Source organism: Botryllus schlosseri, chromosome 8, assembly GCF_051294905.1.
Source record: "Botryllus schlosseri isolate E-star chromosome 8, Bs_hap1, whole genome shotgun sequence".
Taxonomy (NCBI): domain Eukaryota; kingdom Metazoa; phylum Chordata; class Ascidiacea; order Stolidobranchia; family Styelidae; genus Botryllus; species Botryllus schlosseri.
The window spans coordinates 10,082,758-10,108,760 of NC_137243.1; the positions used below are offsets into that span (position 1 = coordinate 10,082,758).

General features: G+C 42.5%; 2 protein-coding genes across 2 annotated transcripts in view; one reads left to right on the forward strand and one right to left on the reverse strand.

Moving 5' to 3' along the window:
* Positions 1–26,003, reverse strand: part of LOC145445220 (cytochrome b5-like) — a 392,395-nt gene that overhangs the window by 244,932 nt on the left and 121,460 nt on the right. The window lies entirely within an intron of this gene.
* Positions 9,565–24,956, forward strand: LOC145445647 (uncharacterized). The gene is made up of 7 exons (XM_080323853.1): positions 9,565–9,773; positions 12,246–12,392; positions 16,789–16,917; positions 17,351–18,007; positions 18,867–18,988; positions 19,101–19,218; positions 20,918–24,956. The coding sequence occupies exons 2-7, from the start codon at positions 12,254–12,256 to the stop codon at positions 23,647–23,649; spliced, it is 3,897 nt and encodes a 1,298-aa protein (XP_080179979.1). The 5' UTR covers positions 9,565–9,773; positions 12,246–12,253; the 3' UTR covers positions 23,650–24,956.

Here is a 26,003-nt window from a genome sequence, read left to right on the forward strand (position 1 = left end):
GTGGGGAATAGGCTGGACGATTTAGTACAGGAGCTTATGGAAAAACGTCCAGGTTTAAAATATATTTGATTCGTATTGGGTTTGTAGTATTTTATACGAATGGAGCTTTGAATGAATAATCATCGTAACATTCAGGATTTGTTTCAGCCCAATATCTCGTGTTTATATCTGTGTTATCTGTGTATTTCGACATGTCGAAGATATAAGTGGTTTCGATTGTTCGTGGTAAAATAAGGTTGTCTGTGTGTCATAGTATGTATTTTTTTGTGGTTATATTCCTGATGTAGATTGCTTTACTCGTTGTATCCAGCATATTTTACGTGTACAGAAATAACCAAGCTGTCAAAAGATGTATAATGCCAGTTCAGTTATCTTTCAGATGTATCTATAGGAAGTAAAAGCATCTACGATTGCCAGCTTGAAGTTATTATCGGAGCGTGCCTCAGAATTACCTATCCTGGATTCAAAATCTTCTTACTGCAATGGAGCTGATGTGAATGCTGTAACTGCCAGCTACGTGGTGGCTGTGAATATTGCTGATGGAGAAAATTCGGCATCATGGGACATATCAAAAGGCACTGCTGAAATCAATTGAATGCCATTGTGGGTGTTCTACGTATTTATTGTTTCAGCGTATTTAAATAAATCCAAAAAAGAGAAAGTAAAGATATGTCTGCTATGTGTAGCGATGGGGTAGTGATTTCTGTAGAAGTGACTGAATGAGTTCATTGAATGAGAGAAACAAGAAATGCATGGGTCCTTATTCAGATGTAGCTAGAATTGCCCAATTCACAGTGAAATTGAGGCTATGTTGGTTACAGCAATCTGTGCACTGTGGGAGTTCATAATAAATGTTAATTTTATCGAATCAATACGGCACAAGATACAATCTAAATGGCGTACATGTATTTGATCATAATTACACCTATAGCTACCCATATACGTGTGTAGCCTACATGAAGCTTGGCTCGTTTTGCACTTTCATGAAACCAGAAATTAGATTAGATTCAAAACTAACTGGACATGGGAACATTTCAACACAGTTTTTCTGCCCACGATACTTGCCTACCCTACTAGATGAAGCACTCGAACCTGGCTTTAGATCAACCACTTCTGTGGTCACACGCAATAACGCGCTGTACTGCCTCGTCGCAAGAAATACCGCGCTGTACTGTCTCGTACCAAAATGCAGAACTTTCGTTTTCAGAAACACCAGCTTCAGTTATGAGAAACAAATTTTTCTATTAAAATAACAACATAAAAAAATAAAAACAGAAATAAATTAATTAATTGTGATCGACTTTACGTCGCCTTCGGCGTAATTAACGGTGATCTGAAAGTCAAATGTGGGATAAGTTAAGGCTTAATATCTGCGAACGAGGTATAATAAACGAACCGATTCTGATCTTAGTTCCAATTTAATGGAATTTCTTCTCTTCTTACGCAGCACAGGCACAATCACATTGAAGGCCACCCCACTGCGGGGCCTACGACGTCGACGTCCCTCACATGTCAATGAAGCAACAGTTGCACCCGCTTCATCAAGCTTGTTTATGCAAATTCTGACCAAATTTGCTCGTTCCGATCCTGTTAAACCATTAATGAAAAAGTATCCAAGCGGGATCTTCCAGGATAAATTGATACAAACAGCCATAAAAACTGATGCATCTTTAGCAAGAGGCAAAGAATCATCATCCTCACAGTCAGTACCCATGTCTACATATCCTCGTTATCGTTTTCCATCCCAAAAAACCTGTTTGCGGATCGACATTTCATCCATCATTATGGAGCATATTACAGGATTTGCTGATGCCTCTACTTTTCCTCTGATAGCAGAAAAGGCAATACTAGTAAAGCCAGGCTCAGCGGGAAGTTTTCCATACCAGCGTCTTATCACACTTGGATGGGGAAGAGCAAGTTGAAAGTTCTGACGCACAAAATTGTATACCTTAGTGGAATAATACTGAAGCGTCATTGCAAATGATTGCAGTTCCTTAGAGTATTTGACTCCTCTTCCACCAGCTTGTAGCTTCATACGTTGCAAGAGCTCACTTGGTGGACCACGGAATTTTTGTGACATTACCTCTACACACGAATCGCTTATCAAATTGTTCTTCTTAAGAGATGCAATGACCTCATCCAGAGTTTTAACTTTTTTTTGCAGACGGTATGTTCTCATTCTGGCTGCAACCAACCTCTTTTTAATTTCTGCCACCCTACGGCGTTGCTGTTGAACGACTTTTTGAGGAGACGTGTGCGCACAGTAGCTGTGGTCGTGAAGAACTACTTCAGGTTCAGTGGTTTGTGCTTCATAATGCCGTTTCTTATCTGGAACTGCAGAAGGTCTCACTCGTCGGTTATTCGAAGCCTGAAATTTGTGAATTTTATGTTAACTAGGGCTAAAATAAAGGTATAGTAATTGGAACTCAAACTTCATAAATATATAGTCACTGTCTAGTGTCTACCGTACCTTTGGCCTCATATATTTTGGAAAATTCAGAAATCTTGTCGGCACCGCATTCGTCCTTAAACGAATTCTCCCGCCAACACGGTAAATATCACTTTCTGAAAAATGATCAGAGCAGATGACCGACGATCTTGCTGGCTCCCAGTCTTTTCTTCTAATACATTCTATCCATCTTTCTTTCAGGGAATCGTTGGTAGGAAAGCTGCGTTGTAGAGAACATTGTATCAGTTCACAAGTAATTCTATGATACGAAGCACACGAAATTGACCATTCTTTGTTATGAACGATGATAAAAGTAGCAGGAACATATGTGAAATTATCTTGTTTGATTTAAATATATCTGTTACTTTCTACCCCAGAAGGATAAACTATTAGGTAACCTTTAAAATCTAAAGCTAAAAATAAACCTAAAAAAAAATCTTACGAGACAAATCGAACGTCTCGCACGCACAAAGCTATAATGAACTCGACCACGGAATTAGCAATTTGAACTTCAGTGTGAGCATCTGGCACCAGAAATATAGAATTATTACTCAACTATGCTGGACAAAACCGTGTGGCCCTCAATTATACCTTTCCTTCTAGTCCTACCTCCAACCTTCACGACAATTTTAAGCAAGGATTGAGTACTAAGCTAATTATTGGCTGAACTGCCCATACAGAATACAAACAGTGACCTGGCTGGTCATGCTATTACAGGTATACTGATGAACTGGCATGGTGCTGGGACTGCTGATATAGTCTGCTCTGATCATACCAACATCCATATACTTGTGACAAAATATTCTGATATAATGACACTTTAACATGGCCTATTCATTAATGCTGTGGCTTATCTGGACATTGATTGACTGTGATGGTCAGAAGATGTTAAAAATAGAAACTGATTCTTCAAAGATAGTCTTGCTGCCCTGCATATTCTGCCATTCACTCACCGGTGAAATGTTCTTGGATGCCGACGCTTTACCAAAGACTCTTCATCGCTACTACCATCGCTATTACTTCTCATATATGACTCCGTGGATATCTTTTTCTGCCTTTTACTGCACCCATAGGTGCAACAAACACTACCACCAAAACGAGATGTCTTCGACATATCGAAATACACAGATAACACAGATATAAACACGAGATATTGGGCTGAAACAAATCCTGAATGTTACGATGATTATTCATTCAAAGCTCCATTCGTGTAAAATACTACAAACCCAATACGAATCAAATATATTTTAAAACTGGACGTTTTTCCATAAGCGCCTGTACTAAGTCGTCCAGCCTATTCCCCACAATGCAACTGTAACATGGTGACAACGCAAATTTGCTTAGCCGGAGATGGCAGTAGTTCGGGGCTTGGGTGAAAGCACAGTGAAATTGAACGGTTGACTGCATTTGGTTTACGTCATACTTTCCATTTGTCCAAAGGCAATTTTACGACCATTTTTGACCGGCTTGTTGAGCGCTAAATTTGATAAAACTGGTATCAATGAGAAGCTGCCGCAGTACTGATTATTGAAATATAAATTATATTCTGCTCATGGAACTGGAACCCCCGAAATCAACCACGATTTGTGCATTGTGATCGAGTTGAACATTGTGACGCAACAAACTGTCTGGCTATTTCTGAGCTGGATAGTCTCGTTTTGCCAGACAGTCTTGTTGCGTCAATGTTTTTAAACAAGCTAACCTTCCCAGGACTTTTCCATGCGAGTTGGTAATATTAAAGCCACTTGAAGTGACAAAAGTCCTCCGAAAATATATCGGTAGACTGAAGGAGAAATGATAGTCGGGCTACTAAATAGAATGTGTTGAGAGACAACACAGGAAACTCCTGGAAAAGGATCGGGAAGAAAATTCTTTCCGCGATGAGATCGATGGCACTGGCGAAGTGATCTCTTTTCATGATGAATGGAAGCCGGTTCGGCCCTTCAAAGATTTTGAAGCTCTGTAACAATCAGCTGTTGAGCGTGTTTGTTAGGCTTTTCTTTCTTTTTTTGCTTATTGGCACCGATTCCGATGGATACTGCACATTTTGTGGTTTCGTTTGGTATTAATAACCTATGAAATCGTTAGGTTTTTTCTTCTTATTATTGTTTGTTGGCACTGATTATACGTGGATGCTGCACATTTTGTGGTGTCTTTTGACAAACTAGCCCAAATAAAGCGTTTTTGTGACTAATTCGAGGCTAAAACTATCTATTTAGAAGGCGATGCCAAAACTGCCAAAAATAAAAATCGAAAAATGCCAAAAATAAGTTATTTTTGGCAGTTTTGGCATATGCCAAAAATAACACGGCCTGCCGATAACGCTCGTGAAAGCGTTATTTCACGTCAAACTAGTCATGCTGGATGTGTTTCTGACGCCATGATTGGTCATCCAGAGTTAGAAATTGGGTTTTGTGAACAACACGCAACATAATTTTCGATACATACATTCCAGAGCAGTTAACTCGTAACGGTAATTGCGATTGTGTTTTCGTGAATATGTAGACAGTCCTTTATATAATTCTGAACAAATGCGTCTATTTCCCACCAGAAACCATTGAATTCCCCATCAGTGGGGAATTCCCCACCGTTTAGGAACCACTGTACTAGCATGAAAAACTGAATGGGATAGAACGGTAACTGCGTGGCCTGTCAATCAGTTTTCCATGGTACTAGTGACTGTTTCAAATCTTGTTTCTTGCCAAGTCTGTGCTTTACATTATTACGTCATACGTTTCCAAATCATAATTCGTATAATAATGCAATCAGTGCACGTGATTAGCGGCCAACCTCGTACACAAACGATGAACGCAATGAAAGATGCGGCTGAAGGCCGGCGTTTCAACAAGATTTGGAGAATATTTGTTTGCTGGAAGTCAGCCGTGACCCGGTCTTTTTAGTTTATGGCGAGTACCGAGCACGTCTTTGTGTTTAAGGAATATAATTTGATTAAGGTATTATGAACTGAACAATGCATAATCTAAACTTCTGTCTCGGCCCGCCAACGAAATTTCAGCTTCACATTTGGCGCGCCGGGAAAAATAATTACCCACCCCTGATTTAAAGAGATAGTGTAATGGTGATGCGTCCGGCTTCTCGTGCGGTAGGTCGTGGGTTCGATCCCCGGCCGGGTCATACCAAAGACTCGAAAATTGGTATCCGCAGCTATCCTGCTAGGCGCTCAGCAATCACGGCTAGCATGGAGAAGAAAAAAATTGGGGCGCAGACTAGATGACGTCACGGCCGTATCGCAACTCCGTCGTCAAAGCATCTCGATGGTGCAGGCGAAAAAGAATATCATCTCTCTCCCTGAAGGACCCATAACGAAATGTAGTCTCTAAGGCGGCCGAACAGACCACAGTTCCGTGACAATTTTGTTTTAGCGACTGGATGTGACTCTTCTAGGATTGGCTCGAGTCCAGTAAAACACCGAGGTATTTCGCATTTTCCGCGTTCGAAATTGGTTGACGGGACTAGAGTCAAGTCAAATCAAGTCGAGTCAAGTCACAAAGTCATGTCGGATTTTCGAAGTACGAGGCATGATTCAAGCCATTGAAATTTGCAAAGTGATTGAAGTGCAGATTGAGACTTGGCACAGCGTTCGATACTAAAATCAAGACATACCATGTAAAAGCTCATGACGGATCTAGCTAAGGAGCATCGTTAAAATCAATGGAGACCAATACCGGCTTTGCGTAAAATATGTTTGCGATAAATGACGAGTCAGCTCTCACTCGACTCGACACGCTATTAATTTGAACCGAGTAACGAATATATATAGTTAATTATATACCATTAACTGGGAGTTGTAGCGTTGTAGGCATAAGTCTCACACAGCACTGCTAAACTATATCGGTATAACTGTCAGTCAAATAGATGGTATAATATGAAACCCTACAAAGTTCTACCAAGAGTAGCTACGCATCATTCCGATCCAATTAAAGCCTGCGCCAATTGTTGACGTGTAATAAATGTATAAATATAATATCAGTCCGATTTAAATCATACAAGAGTCAAGAAGTTCGTTAACATGGGCACTATATAACGGAAAATACACTGCTATACAACTAATCTACGACAACAAGCTAATCGCTTCGTTTGCAGTCAATTATGGAGGCTCAATAGAACAAGGCAGCGTGCGCAGTGCACAATCGTTGAATGACTGGTTTCTCACTCAGACATTTCATCCCATACTGCTTGACTCTTAAAAATGGAAAATGACTCGACTCGACTCCATTTGATTCAATTTGTGTACTGTACTTTAGGTGAGAAAAATGAGTATATTATGTATCCGAGGCTTTTGATATCACCCAAGAGTTTCGCAGAACTGATTTGAACCTCACTGTAACGCGATACTGAACCATAAACACTATGACTTGGACTCGACTCGACCTGTTTTCCCTAACTTGGACTCGGACTTGACTCGATGCTGAATTGGAAATGACTCGACTTGACTCAAGTCAACACTATAAAAGTCAAATGGACTCGTGAATCTAAATCTAATGACTTGCTTACGAACCTGGCTGGAATTTCTTTATGATATGTATTTTTCTCGGTCTCGCCATGCCGCCAGCCATAGAAATTGTGTAAAACTTAGAACGAATTCACCACTAGCGGCGTATAACGCTCCATCCCGACCTATAATGGCGCCAGGCTCTCCCGGTTTTCTTTATTCTCCATCCGCCTATTTACGTTAAAATCCCTAGAAATTGGTAGAATGACATAAATACGACTTCTTTGTCGGCGTGTGAGGCATTAGACAGTCTGAAGTTTCTATTCATAGGAATGCCTTCATCGCTGTATGAATGACATGACCAGGGTCTTTTATGAAATGACGGCAATTTTATCCACGTCAGTAGTGAATTTAGGTCGCCGATGTGGACTTCAGAGTCGGGAGATCCTCCAATACAGTGCACGATAGATATATTGGAAGATAGTTATTAGAATCTAAGATTGAAGCAGTCGTATACAGAGATAAGTGTTATTCATGAAATGTGAAGGAAGTGGATTTCTGATGCCTCGTATTACCGTCCTGGCGTCCTAGTATCAGTAACTAACTAGTTCATGCAAATATCAGATTGCAAGTGCAATGATGGTGTTCAAGGCTTATTATTCAGTTAGTTCAATATGCATAGAGCCTGCTCCAAAGTTATGATCTTACGAAAACCATAATACCATATTTGAATATTGGTTAACTTTCATTTCAAGTTGACTCTAAATGTGTTGGTTTTGGGCTTTTGACATCCATATGGTAGTTAACTGCATGAACTCTACAGAAAAAAAAACTATAGCAAAATATTAGGCGAGGGTAGACCATATGCGCTTATTATTATTTTCTGTTTTTCAACAGATTGCTGTATTTTTACATTTTATTAATGTGTTACTGCATTCCATGATATATAAAATGAGTGAAGGGCAGAATTACTACTATAGGCCATGAAAAGCATGAAAGCTGGCAGTTGCATTTGTCAGTTGTGTACTGTAACTATCTTAGTGCATGTGTGGGTAGATGTTTAATTAGGGCCTATACAGCAAATCGTTAAGCCATTGAAAAACTACCCCACCCCATCCATTTTCTAATGTTGTATTCCAATTCGCACCATCATAGTTTTGAAAATTTGTTAAATATAGGAAAAAAACGTTCATTTTGTTGCTTTATATTTATACAGAATGATCTGACACGATGGCATATAAATGCTAAATGCAAACTGACACAAAAATGAATTCTCAAAGCGATTGAACTAATTTGATTAGTAAAAAATATCATATCCAAGTAACCTTTCGGTTTTCACATGTCGGTCAAAGTGTTTTTCAAATGTTTGATATAGTTAAAACATGAAACTGCTCACGTAGCTCCAGGGGTTGTGCAGCCTGCTAGATTAATTTTCCGATGCAATGCGAAACGTTTGAAGTTCGGGCATCTGGAAATGTTTGTTTGATTTTTTGTGTAGATCTTGGTACAAAATTTGTCACTTTTTATATGGTCATCTTCAACCATTACTCTACATCAATATAGAAAAGCTATATGATATTATTATCAAACTATAATCAAGCTTTAGAAAACCCCAGTATATAATCCTTGTCCGTGGATTTCGTCGACTATTACACACAGCTTGGACTGGCAGATGGAATCTAAAATCTAAAAATGGTATCTGCGGCTTTTAGAAAGTATTATTGCTTGTTTTCGCCTTATCTCAACAGTCGTCACATGATGGTGTTTTGTCACCAGTGTTTGGTTGTCTATTACTCTCTGCAGCATGCTGCTACATAGTTATGATAGGGATGGAATGACTTTTTCTGCTGATGAAATGGTACTACTCAAGCCATCCCAACGCTGCATAGTGATAGATGATATGTCATGGTAGGTCTAACACTCATGCATAGAAAGAAGCACTGTCACGCAGCTCTAATCTCGCCATGCCGTAATATCGGATTTGTCACGTGAGAAGTATTCTCATCACCTGCAATTAATTGTAGAAGCGGTGCCTTGATTCCACCACGGGGGAACACTATGCGTTAAGGCATTTTTTGCACTAAATGCATAGAATACGGAATGAGGATATATAGATTTGTAGGCATGGCTAGAAAGAAGACGGTAGGTCAATAAACCAGGCAGGCCACAGAAAACTTGTCACATTTATTTACTTTATCAACATTTGAAAATACTTTACCGGTGTGTCGAAATCTTAATTTTTATAAAAGAGTAGGCAGAGTTTTGAAGTGACGACAAGTTATGGTATGATGCATTTTAACTATTGTGGTTGCCGCTGTGTATGAAAATGAGGACCCTACACTACGAGGCAACATGTAGCCTTGCTGTCTCAGTTGACCCTTGAATGATATTTGAAGCAATAATTTGTCGAGTTACGCCAATTATGCCATATCAATCTACGGGCAAAGGGTTGGCAGAATTGATACTATCGGCCAGATTTTATTTTATCCAAGGTTCATAGAATTGGATTACAGTTCTGCTTATATCCTGTAGGTCTATTCTGTTAAGTCATGCAGCCTACGATTCATTTTAAGTCGACTGCAAGACAAGAACAGATACAGGTCTATAAAGTGTTTTGAAATCGCTCAGTGTTGAGGAATTGGAAAGATTTTGTGGTATTGCTTTCCATAGTTGATTTTTGATCAAGCTTCTATTTTTACAGTCTAGATAGTGTTATGTCTTAGATACAGTTGTATGAAAGATGTTTTTTCCACATGCTTGATGGTCAAAGGAAGAAGACTATAGCTGGATTATAAAGGAAAACGGAAAACATTTGAAATACTACCTTACGTGTGGGACTGATTACTACAATTTCTTGATTGCTTCACAAAAGTATGTATAATATTGTAGCCTACAGTCTTTTTTTATTCTAATAGAACTTTTCTGCACTAAGTTCTTTTGCCAACAGACCAAGTATTGAACAAGTCTTGCTTGTATAACTTTGAACTAATAGCGAGACATCAATTTTGTGGATATATTAGGATTAGCTTACTGAAATATATGAATGCCCCCAATTGCAATTGGTTTGCCCTTCTTCTTACTAACTGGTTGCATTATATGAAGTGTGATGGATCGTAGAATGTTGTCTGGCCATAGTCAAATAAATATTACAATCATGACAGAATGGGTTTATAAGAACGATATAATCGAAAGTATTTTTTCAAACGTTCATACCAAATAATGAATTTCAGATTATTGTTCATCAGCAATGCTTTGATTATTACCTCATTGGATGTCTTGGTTAGATTGTGATAAATTCCGTTATTAGTATGTGCAAATTGAGATTTGAATACATATAAGTAATGTCATATGATTCCTTGACACTGTATGGATGCTTTGTTTTGTTGATAACATGCTGAAAATTGTCACAATTTAGTTTCCAAATCGTTTCATCTATCAAGGCCATCTATTTTACTTATCTATGGGTATGCTAGGCGTTATAAGTCTTATAACCGCTGTCAACTCACCAGCCTGGTAAATCTTGGAACCCATCGTATCTATTGATGTTATGTGCAAAAGCTATATCATATATATACAGTTTTATACACTCACACTTTTGCGAGGTTCTGGTATTTTTGTGGATGCTATGCTCTTCACCTGGATCAGACATTCCTTCATGTCCCAACTCCTATTGAATCAATTGCATCTGTGATTCTCCTATTTTCCGATGCCCACTCAGCTTGATTGCCAACATATCCAGCTGGGTTGACTGCAGGTTTAGGCTGTGAGGATGTGGTGCTGGAGAAAGTGAATTTCGATATACCAAATTATCAGACTTGTTCAAGCCATAGTGAAAAATGTTTTTACAGACTGTTACATGGACACATGTGTGATTGCTCATGATGATAATTTATCATACCATATAGCATGGTCGTTATAGACTGGGGAAAATGACTGTAAACTCTTTTTAATATGTTCATTGGATGTTTTTCTGTCATCCTTGTTCAGTATTACGTTGTGCACAGCACACTCTTTCGATCATGAAACCTTCTTCAACTCAACGTTTAAGTCAATCCCACAAAATATACACCAATGAGCTGAATGAGGATAGTATACTAGTTTTGTTAATGCTGTACAAATGTAATATAAAAAAAAAACAGAAAATCTATTAATCTGAGACCTTATTATTGTGGGTCATCTTTGTGTATGTAATATAATTATTATCCATAATACAGCTGCTATGAAGTTATTCAGACAGATTTATTATGCTAACCATTTTCATTCCATATTTCTACTAACTACTGACTATCATCCCACCAAGCCGCGGCTAAATGTGTGTAAATGTCTTCCCTAATAAACTTACTGTATCCATAATATCAAAGAAGCATACAGGGTGATGCCATTTTTGTGATGAAGTTTGAGAATATAGAATAGAATTGACTGTTGATTTGCAATTAATATTTGTCAGCAATCGTTGGAATGGTTCTCATTCTCTGATCATGGCTATCAAAAACGCGCACTAGTATTTAACGGGTGCTCTTTGGTTGCACCATGAACACAAACGTGTTTTAGTTTCCGTGGTGTCTCTGTGCTTACGCTGATCGTAGAGCTTTGGATCTTAGTGTCAGAGTGAAAGTGAGAGTTTTTACGTTGAATTCGGAAATTACATCTTGGGTGGGTTGCACTTTCACATAATATATTTCTAGGCGGAGTTGAATAGGTGCTTTCGATTGTAAATGAGTCAGCAGTACGAATTGAAGTCTCGATTTTCAGATTTAAGGAGTCGCAAAAATTTTCTGCCACTGTGGTGGAATAATTCATTCAAATGCAGTAGTCAATTGGAATTATGTATGATGTTGACATTCTGAATTTCGTATACCCTGTTTCTGCTAAGTACAGCTAGTTGACCTAGGTAAATTATAATTATCCCTGTTGCATGTAAATTAATGAACTATGTGTGTTGATATTCCCGCCCGCTACATTTAAATACTGGTGTTGAAATTCATTCCAACAACTTGGATAGGCCTAAAAGACGGTTTAATGATTTTTTTGACGGCAAACCAGGTGTGCGTAAGTGCATTCAAATGCAGAAATTTGGAATTCTAGTTGAAAAAAGAATCTCACCCAAGATTAAGACGAACTGCTGCTTGTTCTTTGCTGTTACCGTCTTGCTATCAACAATCTTAAGGTCCCTAGATCATTTTGTAAATTTCTTGTTGTTCAGATCCAGTGGGTAGCTGCTGATGCACTTTTATAATGCGAAATGTTTGAAAATGTCACTTCATTCGTTGTCTCCGACCCTGAACTGTTTCAATGAATGCTAATCGACGATTTCTTTCTCAAATTCCGCTCTTGCTCTTGCAGAATGTATCATGAAAACAGCTGAACCTTGGAACAACGTGCGTGTCACCTTTCACATATCGAAGGAGGCAGCAGGTCGGTTGAAGCAATTGGCCCTCCAGAATGATGAACTACTCAAGCAGCTTGGAATACTCTCAGTGCAAGTTCAAGGTATATTAGATGCATCCTGCTATCCTATCAATGCGAGTTGTGGAATTATAATTCTGTGTGGTGTGCACTTATGTCTGTGCCACAAGAGCATTACATTGGTAGATCTTTGGTGTTGGGTAGTGCAATGCTACGTCTTCAACTTTATTTAGTGATACTGGGTACTTCTGGAGGGAGTTGTAAGGTAGGGGTCTCAAACAGGCGACAATTACAACAACAATTTTACTCAAATATTCAAAAATGTGATTTTTGTCATGCCAGGCGTGAATTGCTACATAGTAAATCACATTTTCACGATGGGTGTGGAATGTCATTCTGCAAGGTCCTGTCGAATAAGGCCTACTTGGCGTACTTGCCTACTTTACATTGAATTCATAACCCTGTAAATAATGCTGCAGCCCGTGACGTTATGAAAAACTTGCGAAAAACTAGCGTTGTTCTCGCTGAAGGGACCTGGATTTCGTCGTACATTCACTATTTGATCCTTCTTGTGCTGCAGCTTGCAAATAGCAAAATACTAGATTAGAATCTCAAGTGCGCTCTCGTTGGTCATGTCCACCCGGTATATAAAACAGAGTATATGCTGTTATAAACTAATCAACCGGATAAAAGCAGTAGGCCTACAACTCTGCTGGTGTCACAAGGAGCTAACTCCCAAGTTATGTTAACGATGAGTACGGAAGAAGAATTCCCTTATTATGCCACATCTGATCATGTTCATGTAAGACTTTTCAATTTTGCTGCTTGTTCGGAGAGGGTAGAGAAAGGAACTGACCCCCAAACTACAAAATTGATTAGGGAGACAGGGGGCACTACTGCAGGATACTGATCTCATTATAGCTCACAAGTATGAGATAGGCTTGATTTTCTCTACAGATTTCTGATTTTCATACTATAATATGCTTGAGATGCTCGTTTTTAAAATAAACAATCATGAAAATGAAGACAGCGATGAATTCCATGGGGTTTGACACAAGTATGTTCTTACTGAGGCTGTCTCTATGCACTCTATTCATTCGACTATAGAAAATTGTGTTTTTGTTATTCTGCAATATATGTAAAAATCTACTTGGTTGACCATAGGCACATACTGACTTTACGACTCGATATTGACCATGACGAACGTTAGTATTACCACTTCACCAAGTGAAAGATTCTTCGATTATACTCCTATCTGCTGCTAAGATGTTTATCCTCTGTAGAGAGATCAAGTGCATTGTTTGCCATGTCACTGAGTTTTTTTCTTTCTGTAAGCCGAGCTGAACCGTTTATGACTTTGCTGATTGACTACCACAATTGTAAAATCTCGTAGAAGAGGGGAATCGATTCTATTGTGAATTTATGGTTTCGTCAAAAGTGCTGCAGTCAAAAAGTACGGTAACTGGCCTTGCCCAAAATCTACTTCAATAACGACATCAAAAAAATGAATTGGACATGCACAAGAGAGTGTTGAAAAGCATAATTTTAATGATTGCGTTGCCAAATATTTCCACCCTGTTCTCCACATTGGTATTGTTAGAGGACAGTTATGTACTTGAGGTGCTTCCCAGGACGGCAATCATGATATTTGGCAGCTTTGGTACTAAGAAATGCTACTTCCAATCATCTCAGATCGTAAGACCTTTTTACCCAGATAATGCTTGCAAAATCACTACTCTTAAATCATTGATTGCCTGTATGGGATAAGTTCGTTTAGAGAACTTTTGGGCAAGTTGAATAACTGTTGAATGGAACTTGTTCTTATTTTTATGTTCATGGGATGGGCTGCACCTTTGTCATTTTCAGTTTCTGGAATAATATTATCGTTTGAATTGATGGTGTGAAATCTTAAATGGATGTCTCTGCTAAATTTGGAGATAACTGTCGAGATCCACTATATTCATGCCAGGCCAGGCAGCCAGCCCCAGAGCAGGCAGGCAGATTTGAACTTGAGACCTACGGCTAGGAGGATCAGAGGTGTAACCCATGAGCTACAGTGTCAGTATCCAGGTTGAACAATGATGAAAGAAATACAAATTAATTTCAGAAGAAATGAATACCAGCAGCCTTTATGACTGGAAAGCAGAGTGGGGCTGATAACTAGCTAGCCGACACATTCCCTCCACAGCCTTGTTACAAAAATAGGTTACTGAAAAACGAAATGAATCGAAGCATAGGAAAATGCATTGTTTTCAATCAATCATGCTTTTACAAAGGCGCTAATCAGGCACTTTGTCATTACTAAGTAATGAAGATTTATCCGTAAAAAGTCTGTGGCTTCTTTATTTGAAATGATGCAACACCCTCCTGTGTCCATTTAATCAACCTGAATGCAGATTTCACTATTTTCATACTGTGGGACCGGTGGATTTTTTATGTAGCCTAACCTATATCTGTTTATGTATGGTGTTTCTGGTGTAAATTCTCCTTGTACTACACATCATTTTCGTAACCAATACTGGTTAATAGATATCTCTCAGAATTCCATAGTATCAATTTATGTGATAAATTTACTCCCAAACATCAAGGGGGTACTAATGAGATAGGCCGCATTCAATTAGGTGATTGTAAATGCCGTTTCTGTTTTTCTTTATTTCATATTTAATTATTTGAAGAGCTTCTTGGAGGTACAGAACTTCAATATACAATTGAATAGTATAGGCCCTATTCATATTGAAATGAACCAGAATATTTTCGGCTGACACTCGTCAGGGGTAACCGTCAGCAACTAGTAGAGAATTGGAAAGAACATTGTATATCAACAATCGTATCACAAAATATGACGTCACCCGCATGAAATTTCGAATTATTTTCACACAATCAATTCATCCGTTCAGACAGGTCAACTAATTCATGATGCAAAGGCTAACACCAGCTCTTTGACAGTGCTTTCTGGTGACCTTAATTCATGCAACGGCTCAATTCCAGTTGAAACTTTATCTTGAGACGGCTGATGTTGCATAAGAATAAATTGTCTATGTAATTTTTTGAATTTAGCTCATTATCCCTATTTCTCTTACTCCGCTAATAGTTAGTATCGAAAAACGAAGACAATCGCGTACACGCTGATATGCCTAGTTCCTTTCACATCCGCATATAGGCAGCATTATTGCTTTCATCGACGGCGTACGGAGTTTTCAGGTTCACGAGTGTCATTGTGTCGTAACTAGACCAGATCAAATCAAACCGTGTTGCACTGCGCAGTGCACACTGCACACTGCAGACTACCGCACAGGCGACGTATCGGCAATCAACTCGCTTTCGGTTTTCTTGCGCGCTGGGTGGTGCGAAAGAGCAGGTGTAGTCTCGCACGCAAACTCGCATAAATATTAAAGCAGATTTGAGAGGAATAGTAGTCTCTCTCTCCCGATGTATTTTCGGTGTATAGTCGATATTCCGTTGCCCGCGTTACTTAGCGCTAGATGGCATTGAAGATTTCAAATCACAGTGTCGACCGACTCAAACCTGCTGCATCAGCTTCACATTTTGACGTCATTTCTAAGACCGTTTATCGCGAGTATGCGTCACCGTTTAGCTGTACGCGACGTGGTATCGCGGCCGTAAATCAGCAGAAGACTAGGCGAATGTGAAGTCTTTGTGGCGCCATTACGCGAATGCCGGTGTATAGGCTTCGCGCTGGACGGTTGTTCATCGCGGCCGTTCTCTACTCGCTCAAAGAACGGTCTTTTTTCTTCGGCCGCTCTCGCTTTTACGAGTTTCTCATACAGTGCACGGATGCGCGCTGCCTAGGAACATGCTTTAAATTATTGCCATATGACGAATCGATGGCCGCACATACACGCGCGGCGCGTGCATCAAAGTAACATGCAACCAAATTATATTGGGAAGATAATATTACCGTTTTAATCTGTCGGACATTGCATGTAGGCGGCCGGTTCGACAGAGGCTTGATTAGCGCGTCGGCAGATGCGGGAAACACCTCGACGTTTACCTTACTCTCCGATAGGCTATTTTCGGGGTGCATCGACTTCGATTGCGCGCTAACTAGCGAGTCGTTACAGGTGGGATTTGGATGTAACCATTGTACCGCTATAAGAGAGAATAGCGCGCGCTTCCGCAGCTAGGACAGCGCTCTAGAAGTTATTGATTAGATTGCTCGCGTTTTGCGCTCGCCGCGGCTATCTGGGCTTGTTTTCGACCGCAATTGTTGCATTCGCTTATAGCGGGCGATCGTTGATTTATCTTGGGGACATATGTTAAGCGCCGCGCGAGTTCAGTCGGTTCCGTCGTGGTTGGCTGCAGCAGATCTATAATCCGCTATTACCGATCGTAACGATAGATTAGATTGGTGTCTTTGCGCCGAGCAATGCTGACTCCCGCCAATGTTTCTCTCCGCCGGGGGAAAACATAAATTATTGAAATCACGCTCCAGTTGACGCGTTGTTTCTTTTGACTGTAGGCGAAGATACAGTTAGGTTATCAATCAGCGACACGGGAGGCAACATTCGGCAAGTAATTATACGACCGCAAACTTCTCAATTGCCTGTGACTGGCGCATCGATCCCCGCTTCCAGAGGATTTGCTCAAGGTAATTACTTGTTTCATTAATTGATTATTATTGTTAGCTTGTATTTGTGTTGCACCCCTATGAAGATGGTTATAAATTGTAAACTGGTAGTTAAAGCATGGCCGAAAGGTCTTTAGACTGGTGATATCTTGTAAATATCCAGGGAATACGTCCTGTATTCTGCTATTGTAAGGGTTGGCGTAGTTGATTTTGTTGTGCAGAAGTATGTATTTGAATGTCACTGTTGAGGTACTTATATTGCTTTGTGAATGTGTTACTTGTGCAATATTGCAACTCTATAAAGTTATATTGCTTGATAAAACAAATTCTTTGATAAGTATTTTTTAAATCAAGTGCCAGAAAGGGTGTTGTTGCTACTCTTTTCTCGATTAGCTTGAGTAGCATTGCTTTGTTGACAACCAATGAAGTCATACGCACTGTTGCTCTCTTACAGGAAATGACCCGCACGAGTTTGAAACTATTTTGAATCAGATCAAATCCGGACAGCCCTTTCAAAACTTTACTGGATATGTGCCGCCGGGCGGTCAGAATGTATTTGTAGTGCCGCAATCGCCAAAGCGCCCCAGTTCTCGAAAGGATAAGGAACAACGCCCCGCAAAGTCCAGCCATAGCAATGAGGGGCAGAACGCAGCCGGTACAGTGAACGGTCCTGCGGTTTCCGGCGGCGATAACCCAAGCGCCCGGGAATTGTTGGCCACGAATCGAGACAACCCGCACCAGCAGAGCATGGCCGAGGCTTTCGGCGATTTGGGCGACATGCGGCACGTCGATTTCAACGATTTAATCGGGGCCGACGGCAGTCTCGATAACTTGGAGATTGGCGGCAAGCACTACAACGAGATGGTCACCGACATTCTGCATATGGACGGGATGGGCGGCCCGCAACACAATACCCCTCTCGGGATGTCGCCTTTGTCCGGTAACGCCAACCAAGTTCAATCGCAGATCGGCGGGGGTAACGCGAACAGTACGAATATGATTGCGCAAAATTCGTCAGATCAAAACACTATCGGGGTAGACGAGCTGCTTGATCATATTCAAAGTATCGGGGGCGAATCGGAACACGGTCGGTTGAATCCGGGAAATTTAGGTAAGTTTACTGTGCTGTTGTGTTAAAAAAGAAATATTGATCTTGTGGCGGGGAAGGGGGGGCTGGGAGTGGGACATGTCTGTTGGTCCTAATCAGATGTGCCAGCAAGAAATCCAAGGATGTTTTGAAATTGAAGGTGCCTTTTGCGTTGTTCCAAGTAAACACAATTGTGCAAAATGAAATTTTCGACACATTTTAAGATTGCCGGCTTTCTGACATTTTATTGTTTCACAATATGTAATTGTCCTCACTCGGTATGGTATGCGGTAGCTGTGATTCCATGATCAGGAATTAGTAACATACATTAACATCCTGCTGTCAAACTGATATATATCACTATTGTATATACTTGGTCATTATAAAAACATGAAATTGATGTAGGCCTACAGCTGATGCATCTCGACATCTTATACATATGCCAATGGAATATAGACCTCTGTCAACGATGCTCGCGTTGTGTTAGGTTTGCAATGGTCAGCAAATTTTTCGAAGCGACCATTCCGGTAACAGCATTTTTGAAACGGTAGCACATATTGCAATGGTCTCTTCGCGACAATGTTTTGACAATTATTTGAATTATTGACCTTTGGCGATTGATGATGGACAAGTAAAGAGTGATTCGTTCCTATGTGGCACAAAAAATACTTTATACAATTCCTGGTTGACGTCTTGAAGGTTATTCCCATACTGCTAATTTGTGTACAAGCATACAGTCATTAACACTTCCCTCATCAATTTGAGGATATTAGAGATTCGTGAAGGTTATCCTTTATTCAAACAGTGTGTCTAATATTGAAGTCTCGACGATGTTACCGTCAACGTACCGTCTGTTTATTCCGTCTGATGCATTCTATTGCAGATTTATCATATAGTCAGGAGAACAATTTCACAAATGTCAGCGGCAGTTCGCCTGCGATGCAAAGACAAATGAGTTATCCACAGTATTCTTCAAAGGGCCTTATGCACGGAGCAAACTCGCAGGTGGGCGTGTGTTTTATGGCGTCTAGATTCTATGAAATACCGTTACGGACAAATCTTATAAGTTTTGATATTTCTTCCCTATGCCAACTCTTAACGCAATGCAATGTTACAGGCGATGTTCACCAACAGCGGGAGACAGAGCGTTGGGCCGATAAATACCGCCGTCGCCTCTCCGATCCATCATGGAATGATGGGGAACCCTAATTCCGACTCCTCCATGCACATGACAGGTATGACCAATCAAAATCTATACTTTGTAGATTGTAGGCATCAATTTATCTACGGACTGAGATCGGTCTCATTCTCGTGCTTGTCTGCGTTGATTGAACCGAAGCGAGGAATTTCAAACGCTTACTGAGTGTAGTCTAATTTCCTGTCCGCACAAACGCTCAGAGGAAATCGCTTGCTGTCAGTGCATATGCTCGGGTATTTCAAAGTGCGAATTTTTCCCTCCTAATTATATGATATCATTGAATAATTCCATCGTTGTTACCAATGTTTTCTGTTACGACTTGGTTATCAGGCTGGCGCAATTCGAATCTCTCTGAAGCTTTTTTTGGGCGCGTGACTGAGACGCGTTTGTGGCCATTGCATTGGCATTTGACTAAGCGCTCAAACAGGAAGATGAGTAGTGTTAGTTAGCTTGTCACGTGTTCACCGTGATAACGTATTGCACATCAAATGCGAATTATGAAGCGTTGAAATAGATTCGCGTCATACGTCTTAGATGACGGTATTGAGTGAATGCACTGGCTGTAATTGGAATGTATGGCAACGACGTTTGTGTTTCTTTGAAGGGCGGCGTGGACGCCTCAGATTGTAGTGCAATGTTGCGCTAAGTCGATCGTTATGACTGGACTGTAGGTTGAACTTGGTGAGAATGCTACTATTCAAAATCTCTTGATTACAAGAAATTTATCGGGCTGTTTCGAATCTCCTTCGTTAGGTATTGATTAGTCGCAATGTCAATCGATCGCTGTTGCCACATCCCTGAATCATAGCACACATTTTTTGTAATACGATGAATTTTGACGTTATGCGTTACCCAATTCATGTTTCTTGTCACCGTTACTACATGATCCTCGCGTCGAAAGTATGTAGTGGCACACTTTTGTCGACAAGCTGGTATCGACTGTCGAGAACAAAAACCCAACTTTGAAGCCACTTGATATAGTAATGCTGTTTTTGGTATTAGAATGGAGTATTGCTACATGGTTGCACTGTGAATGCTCAAAGAACAGAGATAATCTTGTGGCATATGGTTCTGTAGGAGTAAAACGTTTGGACGGTGATAAACAGGATGCTCGTATTTTCTTTGTTGCAATACAGCTTGCCAATGGTACGTTGTATATTTGTTTCGAGCGGTTCGAATTTCTGAGGACTTCCTGTGCAACGGTAGCCGTTGTTTCGTTCGTATATTCTACTAGGTATAACTTGGTCTCCGTTTGTGAACGATGATCGCTCTGCGGCTTCGGTCAATTTGCGACAGCTTTTCGTTGTCATGCCTTGATCCTTTTTGATTTTCGCTCTAAATTTAACCGGACGTTTTGTGTTGGCGGATCTGAGTGCAAAGCGGTTTAGCAGACGATTTTACGATTTGTAGTGCCTCAGTTTGATGTCGACTCTTACAATATTGGCTTGGAAATTTAGTCATCTGGATAACTAATGTCTCATTTGAACACCTAGGATGGTGGCAACCAAAGTTATAAGAATAACTCACCAGAGTCGGAGTCTTGATAGATTTGTCCCAGTGAAAGACACGCAGCAGTCTGAAACTATCAAATTGATGTATAGGAATGGTTTTTCCCCGTTTTTGATCATTCGTTTTCACTCCTTGATTTGGTAATACTTTAATAACCTCTAATCAGTCAAGCAGACATCGATAACAGTCTCGCGAAACGCTCCACTATCTGTCATTGTTGTTTGCAGGCAAGCAATTCGCTCCCGGCACCATCGACAACAAGAGCATGGGACCGGGGTACGGAGAATTCAACCAAAGTTTTGCTCATTGCGGCCAGGACATGATGGGGATGCACAAGCAGCAGATGATATCGAGGCCGCTTAGCGCCGGGATGATACATGCGCCCGGGGGGATGAACGCGAACTGGAAACTGCCGCCCGGGCAACAGCACCAACAACACTTACAACTCAACACTATGCAACGGTCGCCGGGTCTATCGTCACCAAAGCCCATGAACATGCCCTATAACCCGGCGCTGACCCCGACGAAGCGAAGTTACCCCGGCTCGATAGCCATGTCTCAAATGGACGCTCAGACCGTCTCGGACGGAAGCAAAGTGCAGTGCATGTCAATGGCTAGTCCCTTGCTCGTAAACTTGCTGCAGACTAGCTCGAGTACGACGATGGCGGGGCAGAATATGAACCCGCAACTTGTGGGCTCGTTGGGCGAGCCGCCGAGGCCAAAGAAAAAGAAGCAGACGCGGAAGAAAAAGCTTTCCAAGCAGGGCGGGTTTGGTATGACGCAGCCCGACCCTGGTCTGATACCCTCGCCAGGTATGATGCCGGGGTCCATGGCGACGCATATGTCGCCGCAGCACGGTGGTGTCCGGATGCAGCAGCCCCAGTACAACAATCAGTATGGGATGCAGCCCGTGCATTCGCCGGGGCAGTACTTTCACCCGGCCCAATCGCCTATGCCTCACGGACAGAAAGGCGCCGGGATGTATGGCCATTACCCAAACGGGACTAATATCGCGTCTCCGGGCATGCTCCCGATGGGTAAAGTTTCACCAGGGCACCTCTTCAACCCGGACCAGAAAACTTCGTTTATCGAGACGATCAACCGTAGCGACGTGGGTTCTAGGATGGGTAACAACGTGGCGATGGCAGGGCAGCAGCAAGTCCCGACTCCAGGCCACAGCCCGTCCGGGCATGGGCAGATCACGCCGAACCACTTGTCTGCAGGGGCTGGAATGTTCATGGGGAACATGAACATGACCGGCACTGTGCATCACGGACCGCGAATGCAGGCCGTAAATGGGATGCAGCATCCGCAGATGCAGGGTCGCATGGCGCCCTCGCCCGGCATGCATCAGAATGTCCGAGTCGGCGGTCCGGCCATGGGCCAGCAGTTTTCCATGCAGCAGCAGCAGCACGGGCAGTACCACAAGCAGCCCGGGTCTCAGTTCCAGTCGCCGCCTCAAACCCCGCACAACTTGCAAGCCCCGGCAATGTACAATCAACAAGTCCAGTCCGCGAAACCAAAGCCGCCGGGCGCGTCGCCCGATTTCATGCAGCAGGACACCCCGCCCCAGAACATCGTCTTTAACGGTGGGGACCTGATGCGGCAGCCTGGTCAGCAGCAAAGGCCGCTCGCGCTGTCCGGGTATCAAAAGCGAACTGCAGAGCAGATGGTCATGATGCAGGGCGACGGCCAGGACGGTAATGCGTACTACCACCAGCAGGTCGGCAATACGGGGCACCCGAAGACACACAACAACGTCCTGTATCACAATCAGGCGGCGCAAATTCACGCCGCCGGACCCAACAATTTCAACAACAGCAACAACTTGGAGGACGCGATGGTCCGGCGGTCCGTGGCGGGCTCGAGCAACGTGACAGACGCGACGGTCACTCATTTTCCGCTGACCGCCCGGCCCAAGATTGGACAGTTGGAGTCGGGCGAGATATCCGCTCTGCTTAAAGGTACTTGTAATAATAATAATAACTCGTTGACGAACACAGGGAGGATGGCGTACCCGCCCAGGACGGAATCGGCGGGGCAAAAATCAGGGCGGGCTAAAAAATCACCGGGTTCGGCCACCGACGGGCTGTCCAGCAGTCCTGGGTCCAGCCACTCACACACGCCTTCTCCGGCGGCGTTGAAACGCCGCCTGTCCTCGTCAAACCCTCCCACTCCCCTTCATTTTGACCCGATCGGGTCTCCGACGATGCATCACGGGTCGAGGAGCACAACGCCCAGGTTGAAGGCGTCGGGCAACCCGGGGCACCGGCCCTTGGAAAGGCAGAGTTCGGCTTCGAGAAACCAAGTGTCACCCGCGGCGCAAGGGGGTATTACTGTGAACGGGCCGCACCACGTTTTGAGCCGGCCCGGCCACGGCAGAGTCGAACTGGGACAGCAGTACGCGTCGCGGCCCCCTTTTCAGAATCTGCCTTCCTATCCGCAAATGTCCGAAGCGGGCGCGATCAACAGGGAGGGCCAGACGAACGCGGCTTACACACACATGGGAAGCAGCGACGCGGCGGTTTTACCTACGCAATCGAAATTTCCTACGGCCGAATGCGATTTGAGTAAGTTCGGCTCCGCCGATCCGGCCCGGCCCACGTGGACTAGCACTGTCGCCAATCACGGCCGCTCTCCGAACCAGACGACGCCCGATTCTGTCCGGGCGCGGTCGCAAACGCCCGCCGCAAACTCGTTTGGCGCGATCGAATCTAGCAACCCCGTTAATAACTGTTTGAATAACGTTTTGTCGCGCGGCATATCGCCGCAGTCCATCGAGCCCGCGTCGTCTCCGTGTACTCCGGTTTCCGACATGGTACAGGGCGCGCTCCGTACGAACGATTCTCCTACTTTCTTCAATAATAATAGCAGGACAGACGACTTGTTGAGCGGTGGCGGCAAGGCGAAAAAACAGCCTGGCAACTCGCCGGCGTCCGCGTTGCCGCTGCAGAGCTAGTGCCGTCACGGGGTATGCCGGTAGGGGCGGGCTTTCGGCAATATCTATATTTTTTTCTACGCGACATCGCATTGTGCATCGGTCGGAGATATGTTTTAGGCATGAAAGGTTTTTTGTTTCTTTTCGGCTTTCCCCTATCCGGTTCTCTCGTGTCTTCTTCTGTCGCAGAAATTCCAGCGAAAATGCATATCCCCCTGAAAATCGATACAGTGAGTTGTTACGTTCGTTTCTTGTCTGGCGTCGCGTTCCACGATCCTTACCGTTTTCCGACGAGGTCTTAGATACACACTTGTGATTATGAAATTTGAAAGGAAAATTACTGCGTCCCTTCAAATTCGGTACTCTCCCGCATGTGGCCCGTGTATTTTTGCGTATACCCTGCACCGAACGCAATAAAGGTGTTTGAGGGTACCTGGTCCCGGCTTTGATTTGCGCTGCTGTCGTTAGATTCAGATATTTTCTATAATTTGGTTTTGATGGGATTGTCGAAAGATTTTGCGTATCACCTGACGCGGGGTCTGCTATATAGCTTGTATACATAATATAAAAGATTTTAGGATTAGAGAATTGTCGGTGTCTTATCGAATGAAATGTAACCGAGTCGGTCGGCCGGTAACTCTTTTACCGCAACTTACATGTTCCAATGCTACTAGAAGCTAATTGTGTGGTTTCCGTGACGCTTTCTTTGGGCAGGCAGAGAACCGTTTGTGATGTCTGCTTGTCGGGAGTTGCAATACTAATGTCTTTCGATTTTGAGTGGTCCGTTTTTATGGCGCAGTCCAGATGGAGTTTTTTTTCTGTCGTTGAGTACGTACTAGGTATAACTGCAGACTGTCTTTCGCGATCTTGGCATGTCTATATCGCCGCGCGATTCCACAGCGGCAAACATGTTTCAATTAGGATGAAAACAGTTCCTCGTAAATTTTGACGAAATTCTTGCCATGCTGCCTGGTATCGCGTTGGTCATCGAAAAAAGATTCGGTCCGTCTGTGCATGCGATTTTTCATGTCTTTGTATTAACGATTACTTGTTTGAAAGAGATATTTCAGCTTTTTTCCTATATTGAGAATATTTTCCCCGGTTATCGACCGACGCGGCGTGATTAAATGTAAACGCGTATATGATCTATCTTGCGTTCTATTTCGATGACTCTTTCTACTTGCTACTTTTTTGTTACTTTTTCTCCCCAAATATCATGAATTCTTTGGTTTCTATGGCATTGCATTTCTAGTTTTATTTTCTCGCGACGCCCGTGTCTACGCTGGTCTCGTTGATATTTTCACCGGAATACAATGTACTTGATAAGATTGAGATATGCAAACTGGTCCGGGTCTAGTGGCGGTAAGAAGTCACAGCATTGGTAGTATTCGTTGCATTAGGTTGGACCGGCTGTCCTCGTTAAATTCCATGATATAGATAGAGCCATTAGACAGGCATCTCTCGAAGGTGTAGCTGGAGGTGGCTAATGCGCTTCTACCACTCACTGTGAAGTCACATTAAGTCGGGCAGGAATGAGTTGAAAAACGTTTCCCCGCACTATTACGGTTCTGGCGACGCCATTGACATTTCAGAGCGCAAGAGTTGCGACTGTGATTTTGTAGTGTGTCAGTGGAGTCAGCCACGGATGCTTCGACTGCCATCGGTAGCTGCACTGTTGCCCGAGTGTCGGACAAATTAAATACGCCGTTTGACTGGCGGCCCATAAACGTCAGCTAAAATACGGCGTGGATGTTGACAGCAGGTTGCCGCGTGCAGAGTTGCTCAATGTTGCGAGAATTGGTACTCCAGTAGATGTAGCGATTCCAAGCTATGTCAAAGTTACTTCCAAGTAGGAGTAGACAGTAAGATGTCTATAAAGTAGATTTGGCTGAGGCGTCGCATACTTCCAGTAGTCTGAGGCAGATATTTTAAATTGAAAGGTAGCTGCTAACGCAAAACCACTACTGGTGATGCAAGAAGGTGCGCACTTCGAAAAAAAAACATTCAGTTTCCGCGTGACGGGGCTATTTCACTCGTAGAAATGATGCAACTGTAAAGTATACAGTGTAAATCTAACCAAAAACTACATGTAACTTTCACAGTAAGTAGTGAAGCAAGTGAACAAAGCGCTGTCTGGCTCTTAGCTTCACTCTCGTTTTGTCAGACGGGATTGTTGCGTCACCATGTCAAAACTCGATCACGATGCAAAATACGGAGCAGATTTTTGGGGTTTCCAGGACCATGAGCAGACCAAAATTTATATTTTCGTAATCAGTACAGCAGCAGCTTTCCATTGATACCCGTTTTATCGAATTTAGCGCTCGGCAAGTCTCGATAACACAAACATAATTATCCAACACCGTTTGTTTTAAATG